General features: G+C 28.4%; 1 protein-coding gene across 1 annotated transcript; it reads right to left on the bottom strand.

The window, feature by feature from the left end:
* Positions 1 to 110: 110 nt before the first annotated feature.
* On the bottom strand, positions 111 to 12,966 carry LOC130806268 (transcriptional regulator STERILE APETALA). The gene is made up of 2 exons (XM_057671280.1): positions 12,542 to 12,966; positions 111 to 1,434 (listed from the first exon to the last, which is right to left on the bottom strand). The coding sequence occupies exons 1-2, from the start codon at positions 12,860 to 12,862 to the stop codon at positions 283 to 285; spliced, it is 1,473 nt and encodes a 490-aa protein (XP_057527263.1). The 5' UTR covers positions 12,863 to 12,966; the 3' UTR covers positions 111 to 282.
* Between the last annotated feature and the right edge of the window lie 552 nt (positions 12,967 to 13,518).

Here is a 13,518-nt window from a genome sequence, read left to right as displayed (position 1 = left end):
TACCAAATTCCTGCTAGAACAAAGAATCGTTCTACACCATGCCCTAATAAAAAAAAATTAAAATTAAAAAAAAAAAAAAAAAAACCCTAAGTATTAGGGCTTTTGCATGCAAATTGGAATATCCATCACATCTCTAAATTAAATCCACTACTCACATCATATACCTTAACAAAATCAGTCAAGTTAGAAAAATGAAGTGAATTATCAACCAGCAGTCAGTCTTTCCTTGTGTATACCTCCTTAACCTTCAATTATCCCAAAATGTGTACTCAATCGTCACTTTCAAGCACCAAAATCCCAGAGATGAATGCTAGAATCACTAGATGCTGCCACTACATGCCGATTATTAGCAGCGAGCTCAGTGGCTTCCTCCACCCACTCCCTGAAGCTGTACAAATACTCCCCATGTTCGGCATCATATGCCCTAATTGTACCCCTGGTGCACATCAGCACATACATGTTATTCATGCACCCTAGCAATTCTCCGCCTCTAAGTGACACCGAGAACCTGCACACTTCCTCTAATGTTCGCAAGTACCGTACACTTCCCATACCATGACAGTCCACCATCACAAATGCCTCATTGTTGGCGTCTACAGAACCTACTATGATGCCTCGACGTGAGGGCTGCTCTCCAACGACTGTCACAGGCTCTTCAATACCAAACACCATCGCTCTGAGCCTAGTTACGCCCACTGCAAGCCCTTGGGGGGAGATACGAATTCTACCCACCAATTCTGTGGGGCGGATCTCAGTGAGCATCCGCCAACCCATTACTGACTCAGGATCTGTTAACGATATACCCATGAATAAAAGCTCTTCGGAGTCTGCATCCCATACGCGAAACGCCCTACCAGGAACACCAGCATAGAGTCCCACCCAAAACCGATCACAACCTGTGAAATCAATGAGAGCACCATCGTTGACAACATCGCCAACGTAGGCCTGCCTAGCTGCAGATGGCCCACCAAGAGGGGAAGCGACATGAACATACCCATCGAGCGAAGCAAAGACTATTCGATCAATAACAGGTTGAAGCACAATGCCAGAGACTGCATGAGAGAAATGACCAAGGTGATCACGGAGAAGAGGATGGATGGTGCGCATGTGCTGACGAGATGGAAGATGAAAGAGCCTTACAGAGCCGTCTGAGAACCCAGCTGCAAGGTGATCCTCAGAGAGAACGAGGCAAAGGCAGAGAATAGGCAGTTGATTTCCTTCATCTCCACCTTGTGCAGCAGCCAAGGGGTGATCAGAAGGGTGGAGAATGAAGTAGGAATAACGGCTGATGCGGAAATTACGAGCCATGCGATGGAGAGAAATGAATTCATCGCGCCAAGTTGGGTGGTTGAGAGTATTAGTGTTCCAGACTAAGCGTACTAGATTCTGCCATAGGAGCTCCGAGCGTGATACGGTTCTCCAAGTAGAACACACCTACAAAATTGCGTAAACAGAAAATTAACCCTTTGAAACTTTTACTAACTAAAATAATAAGAAAAATTATTAAAATTAATACAATAATATTATAATTGTCTTTTAGTACAAAATTATGAAGTTTCATCTTTGACAACGAACAGAAAACATAGAAAGTAAAAAACACATACAGTCAAGTACTTGAGAGATGAGCAGTAACAAAGTTAGGGCAAAGCCGGCAAACTTTTTCCAAGAAGAAAATATCCCAAGTACAATTCTTATTTAGTTTTAAAAGGAGTAGTATTATTAAGACTCAAATTATTACCAGATTAAGATACATATTACTATAAATATAAAGCATAATCACAAAATTATGCACTAAACAATAATTATAATTTAATAGCAGTAGTATATTTCAACACCTAATAAATTTCATCCTAGAGAACATAATTTTTTACTTTAATTTTAACATATAACCTAATTTGTTTATTTATGTTTTATAACCTTGCCAAACATAGGTAATAAAATTATTATTTTAAATTTATTTTACTGATATCTTATCCTAATTACTTACTTGAATTATTAATGGGTAATCTATTTAATAAGTGCAGTTTTTTTAATATTGCCATGTGAGTAATATACTTCCTCTGTTTCATTATACTTGTTACATTTGACTTTTTATGCAATCCAATATATTATTGTGATCATTTATATATTGAAATATGCACATCTAAATCTAAAAATTATAAAAAGTTCATTTAAAAAAGGATGCGATAAGATATTCAAACAAGATCTCACTTTGGTATATTTCTTTTTTCACATTAGCGACATTACATAAAATAAGGTTGAACGATAAATAGTGCCAAAATCCGTAATGTAGCTAGTATTTCAGAATGGAGAAAAGTATAGGATTATCAATGAAAAAGTGTTTCAAAATTATTTTCTTTTCTTAATTTATTACAAAAATATTTTAATGAAAGTATATTTTTTACATAAATAATTAATATTGTATTTGATAATTATCCAATGTAATTAAAAGATACTATATATTTTAATTAATTGTATATGGTAAATAATTTGTAAATAAAGTATATTTTTAAAAATTTTTTTAGTATAATAAAGATATTACATGATATGCTAAAAAATTTTTAGCGTAATTAGAACATAAAAAAAGCTCAAAAATCTTTATGGTAAAGTCTACACGTATCCTAATTATTTCTTTATAAGTATATTGTTGAGATTTGAATATGATTTTTCCTATATGAGAACCATTAGATTTTGAACAATGGACTGCCCCAAAACTGCCCTTATTCATATACGTCTGTCGTATGATAATTGATACATTTATCCTATTTAACTCTGTAATATAGAAATGGTTGAATATCTAATTTTGGCCATTCCTATTTCTATTTAATTTACATTTACTAATTTCCATTTACACATTCAGATTGTATTTTCATCCGATCTACACATTTTTCTACTTTCTCGTAAATAAATCCTTTTACCCTTTTTCAGAAAACATAAATTATGTACTTGTAGCACAACCTATTGTCTTGAGGAAGTATAATTTATCATGAATTTATTAAATTGAAATTATTTTTTACTCCCTTTGTTATTGTTTATTTTTTAAATAAGAATAAGAATATTTCAATTTTTGGGAGATTTAACGAACGACAATAACCTCAATTTTCAAAAACAAGTAACTCGGAGCATCACATGTAAATAATTTATCCTTTTAAATTTATTTGATTCTCGCATTTTAATATTACCATTCTCTATAACCTCACCCTCTTTTTGAATAGGAAAAATGAATAAGATGGAATGAAGTGTTATACTTCCTCCGTTTCTTTTTATTTGTCCATTTTAAATTTATCCACTTTAAGAGAAAATTTTTAATTAGATTTTTAAAGCATATATTGAAGATAAAATATATTTTGTATTCACGTAAAATATTGTTAGATTTGTCTTGATATAAAATTTTTTAATATATAATTTTTATAATTTTTTATAATACGTACTTAGAGATATTAATGCTTAAAATTAGCAAAACAGTATGTGCAAAAGATAAAATGGACAAACAAAAATGAACGGAAAAAGTATTAATTTGATTTTTTAAAAATAAACATATATTCATAGAATTAAGAATTTTATTGCTTAATCCATATATATATATATATATATATATATATATATATATATATATATATATATATATATATATATATATATATATATATATATTTGATCTTATTATTGTAAACACATTTTCTTGCTAGTAATTCTTCTATTATTTAGTTAGAAGTACATAAATTTTTACTTTTGAGTTTGGTTGATCGTAATAAGTTAATAAGACAAGAAAAAACGTAAATGAGACAAAAAGTATATAAAATCATAGAAAATGCATTTTTTTTAACAATTTACACATTATTTAATTTATTACTTTTGCAAATTATTGACAAATAAACAAAAATTTATTGTGTATGTAGATGAAGAAGAAATCATAGAACGCAAATATTACGGCAAATATGATGTACTGAATAATTTAATGGACTTGTAACCATTGCCTTGACAACTTAATCGTTTATTAAATATTCTATGCATTGATAGAAATATTTTGTAGATAAAAATAAAAATAATTTATTACATCCTATTCAACTTATTAGTCCATTTAATTTTTTACGCTTATCGAGATAATATTTTAACCATTAATATTTCTAATTGTTCTTAATTAAAAATTTAAAAAAGTTAATATTAATAATATATGTATTGAGACTAATTCAATAAATTATCACATATAAATTAAAAATAATATATAAATTAAGAGCAATACGTAAATAGTGGTAAAAAAAATAAAACCGATGAATAGAATAGGAATGAGTATTATTTAAGTGGGAAACAACTTTAAATGTATGTTAATTTGGCTTTTAGCACTATGTCACAATCAGTTGTAAGTTTCATATAATAACTCAGAGAAATTGACTAAACAATAAAAAAGTCAATGGAAGAGGAGATCATAATAAGGCATCTGTGAAAGATGGTGAAATCTTGAAAAGCACCCAATGCGACATCGTTAAAGTGCAAGAGTATGATACACTTCTTCTGTTGTTCCAAAATATTTACTATTAATAGTGAAATTTTCTCACATAACATATCACACTTAGTAGTAAGTATTATGGAACGAAGAAAGTAGAATAAGCTAAACTGATAAGTGATGATAGCTACGTAAGACAAAGAAAAGGTTGAATGAAGAGATATAGATGGAAGAGTTAAGTCCGGTCCATTAGAAAGATGGAGTCAAAGAAAGAGAAAGGTCGACATTAAAAGGACCTAGAGTGACAAAACCTAGCCGAGTAATGGGTTCTGCTTCTTCAGGATTCAGTCTTTAAGCATCAGATCAGATCAAATGTAATATCATATGTATATGAGGCTGAAGATCAAAACAGACATAAGAAAAAGGATTTTGAAAAGTACAGCTTCTCTCCTTTTCTCTCACAAACGCAAAAGAAAAAGAAAGAATACTGAGAAAATAGTTGTAGGATACAGGGAGTAGGAGTACTAGGCTCTCCAGAACCCTATACACTGTACTAAACTCAGTATGTTTCATCAGGAGAAAATATTAAATATTACTAAATCCAGATTTGTACTCACTTTACTCCCTACTTCTGCCTTTCTCTCTTAATGTCACCTTCAGACCGACAGAAAAAAGTTAGTTTAAGTATATCGCGAGTAATTTTTAATATTGGCAAATTACTCTTATGTGTAAGATTTGAAATGGGCTTTTAGTATTTTTCATTTATCCTTTTAGTATTTTATTTAAGTATTTTTACAAATTACGATAATTGATTAAAAATCAACTAAAAAGATAAAATATTGAATTTTCGAATCAATTTCGAATTACGTGTTTTTATATCCATATAAAATCAAGTTTTGTAAATCTATAAGTAACTTTGGTTACAAGGTCGGGTTTAATTAGGCCGTTGGCAAAGCCGGTCTTAAGTTTCAGAGGCACAAGGCAAATTAACAATTGTGGACCTCTAAATATTATATAGAAGTGCCAAAAGAGTAGAACTATCTAAAATAAATTAATATGACTTTGAATATTAGGCTTATTCTAGTTTTTTTTAGGATGGTTCAAGGCACAAGCCTCTCTTACCCCTCATAAAGACATGGCCGTCAAATATGCTTTAAACATCTCTATTTCTTGTCGATTTTGTTGAAAATGAGTGGATCCAAGAGTAATTGTGCGACACCATCACCGAATATAGTCCATAATTGAGATCGTGGAACAATGTCCACGGTTGGAGTATATTTTAGACCATATACGACTTGTTATTAGAATAGAATATCTTTGAACAAAATAATACCCGGTATATTTTGTAAATTTTTTAATTTGGTTATTGTTTTGTAGTTATTTAATTTTCTAAAATTAGAGATTACATTTTATATATATTCATCAATTCTTGAAATGAATGGCAAGATTTTCCAATACTTGTCTTGTACTCGTACGTCTCAGTAAGTTGCAGTACCACTTTTTTATCATCTTTCCATTTCTTATTCCAGTACCATGAAGATAGCCAGATGCCAGCTTCCAATTTCCAACTTTCATTATTCCTATTTGACTATCTTTGGAGTATCTCTTTTATAAAACTCTGATTTTTAGTTTATTATAAAGAAGGGTGTTAGAAATGAAAAAGGTAAGAAAGACTCTATACTTTTAATTTCAGCAAAATAAAAAATTTATGATTATGATTGATCCAAAAACACATAATTGTAAAAGTAACTATATATATATATATATAGTATTCTTTTTTGTATATATAGTAACAAAATAAAATCAAATAAAAATTCTTCTCATCCTTCTTATTTTAAAATCCTTTTTATTTGATTCTACATGTATATCTATCTATCTAACTATATATATATATATATATATATATATATATATATATATATATATATATATATATATATATTATTTTCTACTTTTCAGTATACAAAAAAAATAATTTCTGTTTTTGGCTTTGGTTTGCATTTTACATTAATTTCAGTATATATATATGATATAATGTACTTAGATTAGATATAAAAAATAAGGGCGGTCAAATACATCATGTTCAAATGTGAGTACTCCCTCTATCTCAAATAGTTTGAATAAAGATAAAATTGTTGTTTTTTAAGAAAAAAATATAAAATGATAATAAATGAAAATAGAAAATGAATTGTGAGAATAAAAATAAAAAAAGAGTTAAAATGTATAGATGAGATTAAAAGAACGTGGTAGACTATAGTCTAAAAATAAAGATGATGCAAATTAAATGAGACGAACTAAAATAAAAAAATGGTGCAAAATAAATTTGGAAAGGAGAGAGTATAAAAAAAGGTTTATAATGGGTCAATGACTGGTGTCATGGGTCAAAATGGATTTGATGGATTTCGAATTTATAGAGTTGTTCAAAAGTAACCCGACTCGAAAATCCGAATTGAAACCGAAAGTAAATCGACCCGAAAATGTGTTCTTTTTTTAGATTTATCGAACCGACAATACCCAAACCGAAATTTTACCCAAACTGGTTGACAACTGAAAATGGGAAAGCTGAACCCGAGCTGTAACTGATTTTTATAACCGACACATAACCGTTAACCGAGATTACCCGAACCTAATAATGACCGACCTGAGTCATATCCGACCCGAATCATGCTCAAAATCGAATTTGATCCGGCTAAAACCGACTTAACCCGAACGAATTTTATATCGAACTGCTATAAACCTGAATCAATTTTTAACATAGAAGTATGATTGGCTCATATTCAATCATTTTATTAGTTAATCTAATAAAGTGTTAGATATTTTAATAAATTAAATTTTATAAATACATGGTTTCATATATTTAAAGTTAATAATCAATGGTCAATGTTTATTTAACTACTTTTGATCGAATTAGATGAAAATTGATAGAACTTTATAATTTTAATTTCCAGTCAAACAAGTAAAAGTAACAAAATAAGAATGATTACTAATTGATTTGCATTTTAACTATTTTGCTTTAAGTAAAGGAAATTTTGTCATCAATTAAAAAATGACTAACAACTTAATCTGATATTGATTTGATCGATAGTAATTAGTAATACGTAGCCAAATTCTTTTTTTTTAAATAAAAACCAAAACCTGATCTGTACCCAACAAAACCGAACCATTTAGTAACTGATGACAACCCGAGACCGATTGATGCTCGACACGAACTTCAACCGACACCGAACCGATGCTAACACGATAGCTTGAATAACCGATCTCCAACCGAACCGTGACTAACCGACTCGACCCGAGTGCGACCCGTTGGAACGCACAGTCGAAAAATAACCGATTCGAAATACAACCGAAACGAATAGCACTCGTCCGAAACCGACCCGATCAACCTAATGAACACCTCTACGGATTTATCAGTGGAGTCCAATTTTCCAATTTAGGTTCAAGGGTCAGTCCAAATCTAATCTAAATACATTATATCCATAGTTGATTTAAGTTTTATACTAGAACTAGAACTACGTTTCATGAAATAAGATATAGACCTTTTAATTTTCAATCTGAATGAGTTATCAAGTTAAATGAGATGATTTCAAGTAGGGGTTCAGTCTCCAATCGATCAAAACCCAAGTCTAAATCTATTCAATGTCACAAAATATTGGACTAGAGTTTAATATAGCTCTACTTAGAACTTGATCAATACTTTTCAAAAAAAAAAAAAAAAAAGAAATTGATAGATAAAATTTAAATACAACTGAGGATCAAATTGTTATTTGAATTTAATTATTCAAATATTTAATTTAATTCAGATTTTAATAAGTGTTCAACATCACATAAATTCATGAAATTAAGCTAAATTTGAACGTTAAAAAGTAGAATTTTGGATACTTATATTAACTTGTAGTTCTAACAAATAAAAAGTAGGCAAAGTAGGATTTTAATACAAGGGGGGGGGGGGGGGGGGGGGGTTGTGGTCCAAATAGAAAAGGAGCACAAATAGAAATAGAATAGAAATAATCCCATAAAGCTAACAGAAACATACATAGGACTTGATACAAAGTACGAACATGCTAAAATAGCTTTTATCTTAATTTTTATGATTTCTCTCTTTCATTTCCAAGAAAGGATAGCCTAATCTTAGTCTCAGTTCACAGTCACAGTCTCGTTTAAAGTAAAGAATCTCCTTCTAATAAGCCTACCTACTATCTCGACAAAATAAAAATATAAGCCTACCTACTTTCCCCTAAAAGCCTACCAGCATACCCTCACCTTCTCTTATCCATTGTGCCCTTTGACTGTCTACTTTCTGCTCCCATATTCCGACAAATACACATTTTCCTCTTTTTTTATTTTTTTTTATCAATATTTACGCGTGCACTACATATATAATTCCTCTATTTTCCGAAATATTTTAAGCGATTTAATAAATATTTTCAATCTTATTTCTAATATATGTAATAAAAAAATATTAAAATTTAATACTAATAATATTTGTAACAAGATCTTACTTGATTAAATTTTTACTTATATATTCAAAATTAATAACAAATTAAAAGAAATAAGTAAATAGTACAATTATTTTCAATGTTGCAAGTATATTGGAACGAAGAAAGTATTTTTTATACTTTTAATTTCTTCATTATTTGTTCAATTCAGAATTTTCATTTTTAATATTTCCGGTTCTTTTTTGTTTATTCACTTTAATTTTTATCTGTTTTTCAAAGCAAACTTTAAATCTTAATATCTTTAAGTATATATCATAAAATTGTAAGAATTATTATTAAAAAACTTTACATCTAGACAAATCTAATAAAATCCCACATTAATATGTTCTATATATATGTTCCATATATATATATATATATATATATATATATATATATATATATATATATATATATATATACACACGCTTCAAATATCAAATTTAAATTTCTCTTTTTTAATGTGAAATATTTAATGTGAACAAACAAGAAAAAATGGAAAGAGTATGATAAACATAATTGGAGTTTAGAAGTTCTAAAACACACATGCCAATTTGTATTATCAGGGAGAATAAACAGGAGAATTGAGATTTCTATAAATTTAAATTCAAATTATTTTTTGGTAGAAATCACATGTTTAGAGTAATATGTAAAATTAAATGATGTGAAAAAATAGATCCCAAAGTTACTATTTTTCAAAGTTCATTTAATTATAATTATTATTGTTATAGAGAAATCGGTAAAAATTTGGTACAATACACATATTTTTCTTTACTTTTTTATTGAATTATCTTTAAAGAATAATTTAGTTGTCGTAAGAAATTTTATTAAATTCGTCACAATATTTAGTTTTAATAAGTTAGCTATTTATATTTTTTTTATTTGTAAATAACTTAAGGTATTAACGCATTTACGTACTTTGAGATATATTGAGAAGTAATAAAAAATAAAGGATATCCAAAGGCACAGTTAATTATTGAAGAAATTACTTAGAATAATTTAAACTTTTACTTATTTTTTTTCAATAATCTCAATTATTTATTAAACACGTATAATCCCAACTACTAAGGACATTTATTAAGAATGTTCTATGATTCCATATCTTACGACAAGTCATTTTGCATAAAAAAATAAAAAAGTAAATACTAAATTAAATTATAAAAAAATCAAAAAATATAAAAATATAAAAGAAAAATCAATTACCTTTTTCTGATTTTAACTTTCACTTTTTAATAATTTAGATTTTTTGTTTTATTTTTTCATTTTTTTTACAGCAATTCAAGTGCAAAAATCAATCACTATTTGAGCAATAATGTTTCTAGATGAGTGAATCTAAAATTAATTCTCTGGCTTTAATATGCTGCCTTTTCCCAACACCAAAAATAGAAGTTTCATACGAATGAAAATAACCCAAACTGTCATATTGTTTCCTCGATTACATTCCAGATCCAAGAGCAGCATCTTATTACAATTGTTTTTTATTTTTATTTTAACAATTCTTACAAATTACTCATAGGATTGTTTAGTAATTGAAAGTAAATAAAAAAAACTCAAACGAAATGTTTTTTCATATGAATCAATAAATAATAATAGTCAAAGTTAAACACTAACATTTATAAATTCTATTTAAAAAAAACATATAAAAACGGTTAAACATATACTTCTTCCCATTTATTATACTGGTTGCATCCATTTTAAACCAAATAATAATCTTTAATATCTCTAATTATACAAAATAAAAAATTGTAAAAATTTTACTTCAATATCAAGATGAATCCAATAATTTGTCACATAAATATATTTTATTTTCAATATATATTTTAAAAAATTTAATTTAAATTTTTATGTCCTAAAATAAAAAATACTACATATAAAATAAACAAACAAAAAGAATTTCAGAAATTATTATTATTATTATTTCTTATATATTAAAAGCTTGAGAGATCAACACTTTCATTCGTTGCACAAGATTCCATGTAATTATAATTATTCCAATACGGTAGCGGCTATATTACATATAAAACGCTTGAGATTAATACTTCATTCGTTACACTTTATTAGTTATGAAGTACTCCTATTGTATTTAATTATTAAATACGATGTGGTTATTTTTGTGATTATATTTTTTCTTATACTTAGCATTACTATATATAAAATGCTTGAAAGATTAATACTTCACGCGTTAAATTATACTTCCTATCATTTACATTACTTACATCCAAACTCAATTAGCATTGTTCAGCTCTATTGGTATTTTCATATTGTAACTATTATAAAAAAAAAAAAACCATAGTAATATTATATTTTGTTTTATTCATCTTGTCTCATATTTTTATAATATTAATTTTTTATAATTTTTAGTTGTGTATAACTCTAGATAAAGATAATCAGACAAGCACATTAAACTGTGTAAAAATTATCTGAATGCAAGTTTAAATGATATAAAATAAGTTTGAATGATAAATAATGTTAATAATCATAATGAAATCCGTATTTTTTAAACCATCAAAAACTACCAAATCATAAGATGACTACATTTTTAACACTTTTAAAAAAATGATCTGCATCCTACAAAGATGATCATTATGCTATGTATCTATGTTTAACACTAATTATCCATTACTTTTATTTGCATGCAATGCAATGAGTAAGAAAATCTTTTGCATCTTCCATGTTCCTCCCAAGAAGAAAATTTAATTATATTTAATGGAAGCATGAAATGACTATTCTAATGAAAAAAAAAAAGAAGAAAATCTAAAAAAAATGATGTGGGAATGAAGGATACTGGAATTAAGGAGAAAATGTGCATAATATGGTGAGAGATTATACAAGTAGGTTTGCAATTACCCATAAAGAAAGAAATCATGTAGATGAGTAGCTTGAAGCTTAGCCTAACTTTAATTCTGGTAAGCATTGTGTGACACATTCTTCCATATGATGCATCAACAACTTCTGCTCTAAACTGTCTAACCACACTTTGACATGAATAATTACGACAACTGCTTCACTTTTTATTTCTCGGTTTTCTTTTACTTTTGGACGTTTCTCTTTGACTTCACACCCTTTTATTTCGGAATTTGGAAATCAAATACTAAATCTTTTATATTTTGTAATTTATTGCTTATTTTTCTTCCAATATTTTATTTAAATTAGAGTAAGAGTGCCATATGTGTGGAATGTTCGGATTGGAGTTGGAACGAATCAGCTTAACCTTGTGAGTTGATTCTCGATTATCTCGACGATAAGAATTTGTTGGTTTTTCAATGATTTTCTTGATCTTTAAGCCTAACCTAGAAGATACGAAAATAGCACACACAATACACATAGATAAAATTCTCAAATAAAATGGTGTTACGGTGACATATTTTTATTAGACTTGCCAATGTACTGGTCTCAAAACTATTATAAAGTAATATCTTGTACCCTTAAAAGTGTTACTAGACTGATACAAAGTTTTTATACTATCACTTATAATAATCTATTTAAAGTGATCACTAGTAATTTTAAAGACTAATTATACAGACTCGCCTTATAGTATCACAGGTGTTAAACAATACTTGTTCATGCACAAGATAAAATAATTCAGCAAATTAAAAAAAAATGAGGAGAAAGGAGAAAGAACCTGGAAAAGAAGGGCAAGAGCCGGAGCAACAGCAAGACGACCAAAAGAGGAAGAAGCATCAACAGCAACTTGAATAGTAAGAGATTCAACAAAGGGTTCAGGCCAAACTCCTCCATTCATATTATAATAAGCTGAAGTTGATGCTTCTTCTATTACTACTTGCTGTGGTAATGGAGGAGTTGGTGGTCTTCTTCTTCTTCTTCTTCTACTTCTACTTGAACTACTTTCATTCCCATTCCCATTCCCATTCCCATTCCCACTCCTTGACCTTTGCCTTGAGGTTGAAGCCTCACCCACTTGAGATGGAGGTGGTGAAGACATTTTAAAAAATTATGATCAAATAATTAAATTTGTAAAATTTTAGAGAAAAATTCAAATAAAAAAAAGGTTTTTTATGCAAGATGGAAAAGAAGAAGAAAAAAGAAAATAAGGAGAATGAAGTGAAGGGTCCCCAAAGAAGATTTGGGGTTTTAAGAGGGAATGAAGGAAAAGAGTAGAGTACTGTATGATATATAAATCCCACTAGATTTGTTTTTCTGCTACATAAAAGGACAACTTACACTTTCACCTTTATTATTGTTTTTTATGTTTTTATCGTAAATAAAAGGTTGAAAGCAGGGAAGAAGAGCATGAAAAAAGTGGTCTTTTTATAAGCCTCGCCTGAGGCTGAGAGGATGGGGTGGTGCATGATCTGGAGTAGTGAGAGCTTGTGAATTTACCAATGTTATCACGTGTTACTCGCCACGTAAAAGATTGTATTGTAGTCTCTAGACTATGAACACTACTCTTTCTATCCTTACCTATTGATCAGTCGAAGCCGACTCAAATAGTCTATATACTAGTAAATTATTTACTATATATATTAGATAAATTATAAAATTTTTAAATCATATATGTAGATTGAAATGAACTTAATTGATAGTAAAAATTATAGTATTTAACAAATAAAATTGAATTTTTATTGCAATTATTCCCTT

Source organism: Amaranthus tricolor, chromosome 2 (assembly GCF_026212465.1).
Source record: "Amaranthus tricolor cultivar Red isolate AtriRed21 chromosome 2, ASM2621246v1, whole genome shotgun sequence".
NCBI lineage: Eukaryota > Viridiplantae > Streptophyta > Magnoliopsida > Caryophyllales > Amaranthaceae > Amaranthus > Amaranthus tricolor.
The sequence above is the reverse complement of the archived record's forward strand: the minus strand, read 5'-3'. Positions and strand labels throughout refer to the sequence as shown.